The sequence below is a fragment of the Rhinolophus sinicus genome, linkage group LG01 (genome assembly GCF_036562045.2).
Source record: "Rhinolophus sinicus isolate RSC01 linkage group LG01, ASM3656204v1, whole genome shotgun sequence".
In the NCBI taxonomy this organism is placed as follows: domain Eukaryota; kingdom Metazoa; phylum Chordata; class Mammalia; order Chiroptera; family Rhinolophidae; genus Rhinolophus; species Rhinolophus sinicus.
The window spans coordinates 54527380-54540678 of record NC_133751.1 but is presented as its reverse complement, the minus strand read 5'-3'; the positions used below and the strand labels follow the sequence as shown (position 1 = coordinate 54540678).

At 38.8% G+C, this 13299-nt stretch overlaps 1 protein-coding gene across 3 annotated transcripts in view; it reads left to right on the top strand.

Annotated features, from left to right (window-relative positions):
- The window catches only part of FGF12 (fibroblast growth factor 12), a 519345-nt gene that overhangs the window by 299056 nt on the left and 206990 nt on the right, over positions 1–13299 (top strand). For all 3 annotated transcript variants that reach the window (XM_019723113.2, XM_074329539.1, XM_019723105.2), the window contains one exon: positions 10618–10728. In XM_019723113.2, the coding sequence (XP_019578672.1) occupies positions 10618–10728 (111 nt within the window). The remainder of the gene's footprint in view (positions 1–10617; positions 10729–13299) is intronic.

The window sequence follows — 13299 nt, the reverse complement described above, 5'->3', positions numbered from 1 at the left end:
GGCCTGAAGACTAACAGAAGATTTTTCTATGCCAAGTGAGGATGCTTGTATTACAGAAGACTTTTTGTATGCATAGAAGTGTCTACACACGCCCCACCTTTTTTTTTTTTTTTTTTTTTAATAGATCAAGAGTCCAAAAGCCATGTCTTCAACTCCAGTTTAATGCTTGGCTTTGTAGGTGTCTACCGTTTTCTGTGGGCTGAACCCAGTTAAGAAAGAAGGAAGGAGTATCAGCACGTTAGGCTTCTTTAAGAGACAACTGATGATTAGCAGCGAGAAGGTGGAAGAGCAGAGGCATCTGATTAAATGCCTGGTTCTGCCGTTTATTAGATCTGTGATTTAGAGCAAGTGACTTAACCTCTGTAAGCCTCAATTTCCTAATCTATAAAAAGGCCCAATGATAGGGCCTGACTTAAATTATTTTTGTGAGAATTCAGGGAGATAATCCCCATAAAGTCCCCGCTATGTGGTAAATGCTTGGCAGTTGTTATCTGTGAATATTACTCAGGAGAATTCGCCCGTTGCTACTGCTCCTAACCATAGGTCTCTCTATCCACGTTAATTCTGGCTGAAAGTTGAATCTCCCATAGGTGCGTGGTCACTGCCTGGTCACATAACACACTGTAATATCTATTCTTCTTTCCTTACAACAGCCTTCAGCAGCATCCAAACAGTTGCACGAGAAGCAAAGTATGCCTGGGCACAAAGAAATTAAATAGATTTCTGGATACAATACAGCTGTAGTTTGGGTCAAAGCCAGGACGCCTCTGGGAGGTATGAAACATTTCATTTTAAGGGACACAGCCCAGGACTATGGTGTATTAAAGAGCCCCAATTCCAGCGATTAGAAGATGTGAAACCACAGAGTTTCCCCTCTCCCTGCTATTCTGCTTCTTCATCTGTAGAATGAGTCCTGAATGGCTTTTCTGGTTCTAAAATCTCAAGAGTCTGGGATTATCTTGATGTTTGAAATATCTTGTGTTCTGCATTCTCTGGAGCCTTTTCCCGAGTTGCCTGGAAGGCAGTGTTCTCTCCAGGTCTGCTGCTTTGGGTGCTAGTCTGAGAAATTCCAAGGAGTTGTGACTCAGTGAGATTGACCAGAATCAACAGCCTCTTGTGAACAGAAATCATTAGAAAGACAAAGAAGTAATTTGGCTTCCTTCACCCTCACATTCCGTGATAGTCTACGCTTAAATGGGGCTTCCTTAAAAGCCTGGTTGATTGGGATTTAGGGATGAAGAGGTCATACATTTTTCTGGAACTGAAGGGAGTCTACTTATCCTGTCATCTACTACCACCGGCAAGCACAGTCAGTCCTCAGGCCAACGTCTTCTCTCCACCCTTATTGCCACTGCCTACCCAAGTCCCTTATTATATGTGACAGCTCCCTATGTGGCTTCCGTGGCCACATTACCACCCTCTCTCATTCACCATCTCTGTTGTTTCCTAGTTTCGCTTTCTAAAATATTGCCCTCATATTTATCCTCAACTTCCAATCCTTCAGTGTTTCCCCATTGCCTAATGCAGTGCTACCTAAGGCTGGTCCTATCTGAAATGGGTGGGACAAGACGATCGTTTGTCATGTCGAAAGAAACTATTTTAATTTTTGTTTATATTTAGTATTGGGGGTATTTAAACACTTCAACTTTGATTTATAATATACATATAGTACATAATTTCATACATGTAATTTATAGATAATAAATATACATATATGGAGGCTGTAGATTTAAAATTGTTTACACATAGGGATATATAATTAAAAGAGTTGGACATCATTGGTTTAAAGGATAAAGTAACATTTACTACTTTTGCTGAAGGCACCTCTAGCACCCTGGACCCATATTTCCCTTCTGCTGTTACCTCCAGCCGCTGCGTGCACCCCCTGACTTCCCCACTCGAAACACACCCATCTCCTTGCCCAGTCCCACCTGGCCTTTGTTCCTGTTGATGCTGCTCAAAGCAAAAATCAGTCCGCCTGTCTATTCAAGGTGAAGTCTACAGTGTTGCTTCATCTGTGAAGCTTTTCTTAACTGCTTCTTGTCCCAGAACCCACCATCCCAGGTAAAATTAGCATCTCCGCTCTGTGATTCCAAGGCATTTTGTTTGTTCCTCCATGATGGCACTGTGTTCCCTGCTATAATGATTGGTTGTGTGCGTGTCTCCCTGATGAGGCTGTGGGGGTCTTCAAGGCAGGAATTGCATCTTAGTCCTCTTTATACTCAGCACCTAGTGCATGTCGGAAGTCAATAAGTGGTGTTTGAGTTATTTAACATTTTCACGAGCATCTAATAGAGAAGAATCTGGGAGGGAAGGGGCTCATGGTACAAGGAATAAAAGTGGCTCAGTACAAAAGTCCCATCCTTATTGGCATTTCCCGTCCTAGCTCAATATCCCTGACTTGCTTCTCCCATCTTCCCCGGCTTAGACTGCTTCAGTGAAGAGGATACTCTAGAAAAGCGTCTCCTTCCTTTCCATTTAGCTGTGAGGCCGCATGAAGGTTAAAGATTGCCGGTCTCAAGGTCACTTGATTCCCGTAGAAGTGGGAGGCAGCTCAGGGCTTTGGAGACTGTAGTCTATGGAGGATGCTGCTGTGCTAGTCACACTGTTCAGTGTGGAGCAGCTGAGACTGAAAATGGAAAGAAACACATTGAAGGCCAGAGGCATTATATTAAAAGGCTGTAAACATCTTTCTTACAAATGAGGAGCTCCTCTGAAAGTCACAGGTGACAATGAAAAATACTAAATATAACTTAGCTCCTTCTTTCTTTCAACATATGAACACTCCTCACCTTCCCTGCACCTGGCACTGAGTTAGTGCTGGGACGGCGTGAATAATTCAGGGTCCCTGCCCTCAAGGAGCTCATAGTTCAGCAGCAGACAGTCCCAGAACAGTGTGGGGCGTCCTCTCCTAACATGCAGACAGGGAGTTCTGCAGAAGGAGTGATTCCTTTTCTCTCAGGATATCAGGAAAGGCCTCTGGGAGAAAGCTGAGCCCAGCACACTGAGGAGAAGTTCCGGGCAGACCGTAGGAGGAGGGCAGGGGTTGTGCCATTCAGGTAGAGGGAGCTGCCTCAGGAAGGGTTGAGCACAAGCACTGGCAAACTTTCCCTGTGAAGAGCCTGTTGATGGATCTTTTAGGCTTTGCAGGATGTAGGGTCTCTGTTGCAACTACTCATCTCTGTTGTTGTAGCACGAAAGTAGCCAATGTGTGCAAGAATGGGCATGGCTGTGTTCCAATAAAACTTTATTTACTAAATTGGCAGTAGCAGGGCTGTAATCTGCCAACTCTTGGCCTGGAGGAAGGATCTTCGGAGAGCCTCCTCGCTGAGGGTTCCTGCTCTTTTCAAGTGTTAGTATACTTTGCACTTGCCATTCTCTGCACCTGGAATGCTCTTTTCTTTGGTATCTCCAATGGTTTGCTCCCTCTCTTTACTCAGGTCTCTGTGATGTCATCTTCTGACCACTCTGTCCACAATAGCACATGTATCCCCTGTACACTCCATCTTTTTTCATTGCTTTAGTTTTCATCATAGCACTTGAACTAAAACTGTATTATGTATTCATTGTTTCTCTGTTTACTTTCTGTCGTTCTTACTAGAATGTGAACCTTCTGACTTGTTCTCTGTTGTATTCAGTGGTGTGCTGGAACCAGCTGTGCTCGTCTCTTCCCAATCTAACTCTACATTCAGTGATGCCAAGTAGTAGTTGTAATCGGCCATGATGGGCATATTTATACCGTGGAAAGGAGTCCCATGGAGATCAGGTTTTGAGCATTCTTTTTTCTTGAAAGCTGGTTTGCTAGCACACTGCTAGTTATCCCCTGTGCCTAGAGCAATAACCTCCACGAAGCCTACTGCTCAATAAATACTTGTGTTTTTTTTTTAATGCAATGTGCCATTAGTATCTGTTGACTGAGAAAATAAATATGCTCGGATAGATACAGAGTCCTCTTGCAATTATTAGTACTTCACAGAGATTTCCATGGCTCTTAGGTAGGTCACTGCTGATGGTGTCTGTCACCTTTATTTGATGGGGAGACTGAGGACTTGGACAGGATGTGACTCTCTTTATCCCACCAAGCAGATTCTGCAAGGCTGTGGTGACATGTCTCTGGTCTTCTATGTTTTGTTCTGCAAGGCACTCCTTTCAGTGTGTCCACTGCAGTGTACTGAGTGAATGAGGGGCCTACAGCTCTTTTACTAAACAACATGTATTTTTGGTAGATTCCTATAGCTCAGTGTGGTTGTAATTTCTGCAATGTGTTCAAAAACCCAGAAAAATTCTATCCTCTTTCAGATGTCTTACTGTATCCCATTTCTCATATGTCTGGGCCTTTGAGTTATGTTATGTAAATGTGCCCTAGTTGATACCCTTTAGCTGTGATTGTTGAGAAATGTATCTGTTTATGAACAATTTCCAACCCTCATAGTGTAATTTTGAAATCTGCCGCAGAAGCACTTGACAAAAATCACACTAACAGCCTCTGCAATCTTGGTTCCTTTAAGTGGGCAACATTAAACCTTAATACTGAGAAACCATTTGTAAACCCACAGAGCGTGATGAAAAACCCCATCAAATTCCTCCACAGTCCATGTTTAACAGTTCAAAAGAACTTTGCATTTTTAGGATGCCTGGTTAACAGTCTTCACAATTCTCTCTCCTAAATACAAACCAAGACACAGAAAGGTGAGGTTGTATTTAGTGGGCCATGTGGTTTATCCCAAAGCTTTCCAGGACCTCAGGAGAGGACCTTGGATTGTCATACAGAAGGCCTTATCTTTTGATGACACCCACGTCCTTTACAGCTGTTCTGGCCTGTAGTTTTTCTGCCTCTCTCTGCTCCTGTGAAATGACAGGAAACCCACTCTTTCCTTAGGCAGCCTGTTCTCTCTTTTAATACAACCTCCAGAAAGTTCTTTTTGACTTGCCTTCCTGTAACTTTCACCCATTAGCCCTAGTTCTATCCTTGTGGAGCCACTCAGAACAAATTGGCTTCTTCTTACTTCTGCCTACTCTCAAAAAGTAAGGGCAGCTTTCACATCTCCTGAGTCCTACCTCTCCGGGCCGCACATCCACTGTTCATTCTGCCATCTTCGTACAGCAGTCCTTTGTACCCTCTTTATTTGGCTCCCTGTTCCTGGACGTGTTCCAGTTTTGCCAGTGTCCTTCGTAAAGTGACTGAGCAGTGCTGGAGAGTGGCTGGGACCATAGACCCTTAAGCTAGATCTGCCTCTTCATTTACTAGTTCTGTAACCTTGGGCAAGTGATGTAGCTTCTCTGAGTCTCAATCTCATTTGAAAAATGAGAAAAAGTACCTTGTACATGTAGTTGTTGTACTAAATAAAACTGTAGTAAAATCATCAGGGGAGTGCCCTGTACAAAATAGATGGGCTCATTATAGCCATTGTTATAATTACTATTAATTCTCTGGATATGGCTTTCATCACAAAGCTTGGATCACTGTTCTATTTTTCATTTTAGATTGGAGTGTACATGGGGGCATTTTCTCTAAGTTTGGGTGCAATATGATACATATTTCTTGCGCAGTTTTCTATAACCCCTTTTCCTTATCACCCCCACACTCCAATAACTCATGCACGAGCAGCTAGCTGCTCCTCCTTCTGCTCGTCTCTTCTCTGCCTTCTTGCCCCCCAACCCCCGAGTTTACAGGAGACACTGGGTATGTCTTGACACTCACATTGGGCCTTAGTGTTTTGGTTTTTAAAGCCTTTGATGTTGATAAAGGAAGGTATTTTGATGAAGGAAGATGTTAGATTCCAAGGTCCTTTCCAGTTTCAGAATTCATTGTATTTTCTGCAGTCCAGTATTCATCCCGAGATGTGTGGGCAGGCCCTCGTAGTTGCAGCTCTGCCCTGGGTTTACACTGTGTATCCCGGGAAGTGCTCCGTAGCACTACACCGTAAGCCAGCAGGAATAGTGGGGGAGCTGCTTTAGGTCTCAGCTTTTTTAAGTGGCTTTGAATTCAAACATTATGTTGAAATTGCTCTGTAGTCCTGAAGGGAAGTAGTGCTGAACGCGAGTTCATGTCTTTGACCTTCTTTCTCACCCATCCTCTTTGAGGATAAAATTTCTTACTTCCTTTTGAAATTACTATTTTGAATAAACTTTTTAATTTTAAAATGGTTTTATATTTACAGAAAAGTTAAGATAGTACACAAAATTCCCCTCTACCCTACCTACACTGTTTTTGTTTTCCATATTAATATCTTGCATTGATTTGGTACATTTGTGAAAATTAATGAATCTGTATCAATGCATTAAGATTAAATAAAGTCCATACTTCATTCAGATTTTCTTAGTTTTCACCTTTTTTTTTTGTTTCTTTCAGTTTCAGGTTCCCATCCAGAATACCATGTTGCATTTAGTTGTCATGTCTCCTTAGTCTCCTCTCGGCTGTGACAGTTTCTCAGACTTTCCTTATTTTTGATAACTTTGACAGTTTTGAGGGGTATAGGTCAGCTATTTTGTAGAAACTTGTTCAGTTGGAATTTGATGTTAGACTGAGGTGATGAGTTTGGGGGAGGAATATCACGGAGGTGAAGTGCCATTCTCATCAAATGTTAATCTTGATCACCTGACTAGGGTAGTGTTTTATTTGCCAGATTTTTCCACTATAAAATTACTCCCCCTCTCCCCCCCTTTCATGTTGTATTCTTAGAAAGGAAGTCATTATATACAACCAATGGGAGTTTATTTCTTATTCACCTGTCTGAGGTGGGTATTTCTGATGCCTGTTGCCTTTTCTCCACTAGTTTGTCAGGAGCCCAGAATTCTTCTTTTTGTTGATATCTCCTCAGCCTTTGTCATCTTAATCCAGCCAGTGTTAAGCAAAAGAGAATTTGGAGGAGAATATTTGTTTTTAAAAGCCTTGGCCTGAAAATGGCACACATAACTTTCACTTACATTCCATATGACACTCATTCATCTGCCAAACCTAACTGCAAGGGAAGCTGGGACATATGGTCTAGCCGGGTGCCTAGGAAAAAGAGGAAATTAATTTGGGAGAAAAGCTAGCAGTATTTGCTACACCACATCAGAGTACAAAAGGCAACAAGTCGATACCTCACTCCTTCATCTAATAACATAGTCATCAGTCATTAAAAAAAAAAGAAAACAATAATTGAAAAACATAACCTTAGAATCAAAGAGAATCATATAAATTGAAAAAAAAATAACTTAATAAACACTTATTCCATTGACCCTATTTTTCTTATTTCACTATTGACCTGTAAATATTTGTTGAGGACAGGCACTTATCTGAATGCCAGCATTTGAGAACCTCTGCCACATATTATGCCTATTCCAGACCCTACATCATTCCCAGAGTCTACCATGCTGTTTTTTGCCTGCTTCCATTGTTTTTCTGTCTGGAATGCCCTTCCTCGGGTTGCTGTTCTTTTGTTTGTTTGTTTTTTGCCTATGAAAATTCTCATTCTTCAAGTGATAGATGAGGTGCCTTCATCCCACCTTGAGACAGAATTAGTCCCTTGCTCCTTGGTGCCATCATGCCACTCTGCTTCTATTCCATCGTTTAACAGCCATCCCACACTAGTATTATATGTTTCACGCATTACTCTGGGTGCTCCCTGAGGACCGCCAGGTTTTATTATTCTATTAGATCCTTATGCATAGTCTGACAAATAAAAGGCATGTTTTGTTGAATGCACCCAGGATTCTAGATGTGCCAAAAAGTGGTCTCGTTATTTGTTCCCCTTTCTTTAAAATACAAAAAAATATACCTCACCCCAATTATACAAGTGATCCTCATTTATGATCACCAAGGTCTCATAGAGAAGTTGATGTTGAGCTGAGCCTAGAAAGGCTGGTGGGGTTTGACAGTTGATAATAAGGTACAGGCCGGTCAGGCAGGTGGTACTGCTTTCTGCTGGTGCAACACATCCTAGGTTCAGCACATTTGTTCCATAGATGGTCAGGTCTCCTTTGAAACATCTATAGTACAAGACATTCACTTTCATAGCTCGTCACATAATTAAAACTCAGACTCCAAGCTTATTCTGGCACTGCTCTTGGGCAGTGGGGGATGGTATCAAAGCCTAGTGCTCATTATTTTGAACAGGAGTTACCAACCTTAATTCCCAGGGCCTCAACAGGGGGTGGAGGTGGGGAATATTGTCACCATAGCAAAAGAGGTGTTTAATTACAGCTACAAAAGAGGAGTATGAAAAAACAAGCAGTCATTTGCAGGCATTAATGACTCAGTGGCCATACATCTCAGTACCAACCAAAACATGACGTCTTAAAGTGAATTTATCAAGCTGATTAGATAGAAAATATGACTTATAAGGCAACTGTCCCTCTCCTTCTTTTACTCTGCCTCTACTCTTAATCTGCTGTTTACTTTAATGACTTTCCAAGCTCAATTAATATTTTATTAAAACAGAAATCAGGAGACATACTCGCAGAATCTGTTTACAGTGTTCCTTTTACCTCACACTGTTTCCTTGATTTTCATAGTTGAAAAAAGTGGACCTTAATTAGGATTGATATTTTTAAGAGGTTTTTCAATTCACACTATCACATATATTTCTTCATTTGAAATTCTCAATGATTATAGTAAGCGTAGGAATTATTGTTTTCCCATTATATGGATATGAAAAACCGAGCATCAGATGTTAAATGACTTGCTCAGGACCACTCGGCAATTGTGGTTCAAAGCTGGGTCTTCTGATAGCACATTGAGAGCTGAGTATACCACAATAGGAACTGCCTGTCAATCAGTTTGCCTCCTGGTAGAGGCATATGTGCTTTTTTATTTCCCCCAATTATAAAAATGATTTGCACTCACGTATGGTTGCCAAACCTTCATGGAGGAGCTGATCGTGAGCTGAGCCTGAAAAAGTTGCTAAGGTTTAATAGATGGTAATAAAGACACAGGATATCTATTTTGCAGTGACGTTAGCTAGCTATGTGCTTGTTCAACATATCCCTGTATGTCAGATTGGATGGGCCCATGGAGGCAATGCATTGAAGATGAATCCATTTCTTGAAGTCTACCACCAACTCAGGGTGAGGAATGTGAGGTTCTTAAAGTCAATAGGGATTCATGGGGGGGAGGGGCACCTAAAATTCACTTAGTTTAACTTCTATTGATATTATTAATATGTAAATTAAGGCCCACAAATTAAATAAACTGAATTTAGCACATAAAGATAATACATAGTTAATCAGATTGCCTAATTTTCAGTTCGGTTCATAACCCTCCTTCCTCATTGCCAATTTTCTTGGCATCTTTTCTCCTTCTTAGGATTGCTTGGAAGAAGACATGTTTATATAGGCATTGCATCATATTCCTGAATATGTGTGATTAAGTCATATGTGCAAAAGGCTAACCATAGACATATGTTATAGGGAGCAGGACTATTCCCAAAGAGTTAAATGCATTGAATCCTTAACTAGAATTTTTATTTAAGCATAAAGATCAGTAAATGTATCAGTTTAATGCATTACCTAGCATATTGCCTAACCAAAACAAACAAACAAACAAAAAAATGAAAGAAATTCAGAGTGATTATTGGTTGAATAAATGGGTGAAGGCATGGAATTGACTGTCAGTTGAAATTCAGTGATTGTCCTTTTGAGGATAACATGTTGTTATTTAACAATCATCTGATTTCCATCTTTGCCTCAATTTTCATCATGAGAAGCAGAATTTTTCTTTTTCTCCCCATTTTTATGAAATAATGAGGGCTCTAAATGCACTAGAATAGCCTAATTTTTGCTGAACACTGAAGTAGAGACAAAGATGGCGGGGATGCTGTAGAAAATGGATTGTTGCTGACAGCCAGCACCAGGATGAGAAAGCTTTATGTATTTATATTAGCTGCTATACAAAAATCCAAATGCGATATGCCAAGTTCAGTTTGGCGGTATTAGCTTGTAGGGAGTTTTTACAAGCTGAGGACCACTTCTAGGTTGAAATAATTAGAGAAATAGGCATAAATGATTTATTTTTGTGCTGGAAAAAATGACTCTGGAGTACTGGGGCTCTTATCTCATGAGGAATTTAGTAAAGGTGAAATCGTTTCCACATACTTCCCAGTGACGTTTCATGGCCATAGTTTGGCTTTTTCCCGTGGTCCTCATCCAGGCCATTCTTTCTGGCTGTACTTGATCAGAATTTCAAGACCCAGGGGTTTCTGATGGATAGTTGACATTCAGTAGAAATAGGAGTCTTTCAGGGGCTGATTTTGATTGCTGGAAGCTTAAGAATTACAGTGGCAGTTTGGTCTAAACAGTGATTCCGGAATGGGACCATAAACTTGCAGTCAAACACTAGATGCATGAGAGAGAGAAATAATTCACTTTTTAGTATGCCTGTGTATTTTTCTAATCATAATTAGCTTCTATGTATTTATATTTGGTTTATTGCTACATAGTATTATGGCTCTGCCTCTAAAAGGAAAAAAATAATAAAATGAAGATATGTTAGTGAAATGCTGCCTTTCCAAATACTTCAATATTTAAGCCATTGGCAGTTATGCGCTTACTGAGAGAATGTTTCTGACAATTTGCAAGTGTGCATTTTTATAAACAAAATACAAATTTGAATAATCATTTCATTTTGTTTTGCAGAACCCCAGCTGAAAGGAATTGTGACAAGGTTATTCAGCCAGCAGGGATATTTCCTGCAGATGCACCCAGATGGTAACATTGATGGGACCAAGGACGAAAACAGCGACTACAGTAAGGACATTAGCTTCTTGCAATCCAGTTATAAGCAAGTGCATGGCCCCGTTGTAGTGTAGACTTAAAGCACGGCCAGGCTGCCTTTTGAACTATTTAACTACAAGTAAGCTGGTGTTTTTTCCATTATTATTATTATTATTATCTTTTTTTTTTTTTTGGCTATAATTCCCTATAGCAAAGCGACAGTAAAGGAGAAAGGTTATGCACTAAAAGAGAAGATAGGAGGCTTGACGATGTTCCAGCTAGTCACAGAACAAGAATATTCTCCATCCTAGTGTTTATAGTCAGAGTCATGATAAGTATTCATAGGAACAAGGCAGGCCTTCCAGCACAAGATGGGGTTTTTAGTCCTAGAATTAAATAGTAGACATGTTAAGATAATTCTGAGAACATTATTTCTGGCAGACCAAAATTACTTCTCAAGGTAAACATTGAAAATGTACATATGTAACATGTTATTTTATTTTGATTGAGGAAAACTTGTTGGTTTTAAAAGAAAAATATGTTAAAATAGTATGATGATGTTTTATAGTGTATGTGATAATAACAGAGTAATAAAGATTGGTAGACCTGAAATTTTGTTAATAATTTTTGATACAAAATGCTGTATATTAAAATATTGTTAATATCCCTGGAAATAGTTTTTAACTAATTTGACTATAGAGTACAATTTTAATAACTTAACAAAATCATCAAGGTATGACAGAGTATACTTGTGTTTCAGAAAAATTTTAAATACAAACCTTCATATCAAGAATGATGACTCTTATCATATCTTTCATTTTCTGCATAAGGATATATATATACTGAGAAAAATTTGTGTTATTCTAAAATTATGCAGGGTGCCATATTTTTTTCCTAAAGTTTGTCTTCGTTCACTGCTAGATCTTTAGTGTCAAGCGTATAATAAATGCTCATTAAATATATGTCCAATTGAGTTATCTTCTGATGGATATGACTTTGTGGTCAGACTGACAATCTACCAAAAGGTAGATTGCATAAGGTAATCTAAGAAGCCTGATATTTTATGGTGAAATATCTTCCCAATTAAAAATAATGATTTGAGGAAAGATCTATAATCTCTAAAGTGTGAAAATGCTCTAGTCTACCCCTTCTAAGTTACCCTTTGTTCCATAATATTACTCATTACAAAATATGAATCACAATAAAGATCTTCTTACAAAGAATGTCATCCCAGTTTCCTGCAAAGGAGTTGATTAGCTTATTGTAGTTTGCATTTTTGTTTGTTTTTGTGGGAATGCATTCTTTAAATGATTCACATTTTCAACTGAGTACAGAAGAATGAGAATGCTTTTCTCTCCATGTAGGATTTCCATCTATTGCATCTGTACATGAATGTAGATTTAGTAAAGCTACAAGTATAGATAGAAAGAATCAGGGAGACTGTTTAGCTGTGTCACCCATGCTATCCCTGAGGTATCGCTTAATCTCAGTTTATTTTTCTATAAAATGAGATGTCTAGAGATAATATTATCCTCAATCAGTAACATCCACCCCACTTTAAAGAAAAAAAGATTGAAAAATTATAAATTGATGAAGAAACAAAAATTATAAATTGATAGAGTCAATTCCTTAGTAAACTAAATAGTGAAACTCAGTTCCACAGATGCAACTGTAACCCAGACAGCTGTCCTGAAGATTTATCATGGGGCAGTGGTAGAAGCGTGGTGGTGAAAGTGTGGGGTCAGCTAACACAAATCCTTCCTTTACTGTTTCTAGAAAAATAATTGACAGTGCTTTCTCTGCTGATGCTGAGTCAATGGCTCATGTAAATATACTCCCATATGTATAATGTATACATACATACATTATATACATATACTGTATATGTATAATAAAATATATAGTTATGCATAATACCATTATGCAAAATACACACATCAAGAGTGATACATTTTTTTCAAATACCTTTAGAAACTGTCTGAATTTACAAATTTAAAATATCTTATTTTTTCACACAATGTGATATATAGATTATGTATTACAGAATTGTACACCTGAAATCTATGTAACTTTACTAACAATTGTCACCCCAATAAACTTTAATTTAAAAAAATTATTTTTTATTAAGTTAAACTACTGCACACACCTTTTGACATTTCGATATTAAAAGTAGTTTAGATGTATAAAATAATAAGACAAAGGTAAATTTATCGGGATACCCAACCTCTGGCTTAAAATTTAGTTAGACATATCAATACATTTGTACCCTCTGTGTTCTCTCTGATGGAGTCCTAGAATCCTGCTTTCTTTCAGTTCCAGACATAACGACTCTCCGGAATTTGGATTTCTTTTATTTCCATGCAGTTTTAAAAATATATTTGTTCACATATGAATATGTAAATCATCCATTGTATTATTTTGCATGTTTTATATGTTTTATAAGTGAGAGCATCAATGTATATAAATTTTATATACTCTGCCTCTTCTAATATTATGGTTGTGAAATGCATATATGGTTATATAGTTCCTTTATATTATTAATTTTCATTTTTGTACACTATTCCATTGCATGAATATACCCAAATATATTTATCCATTCTCTTT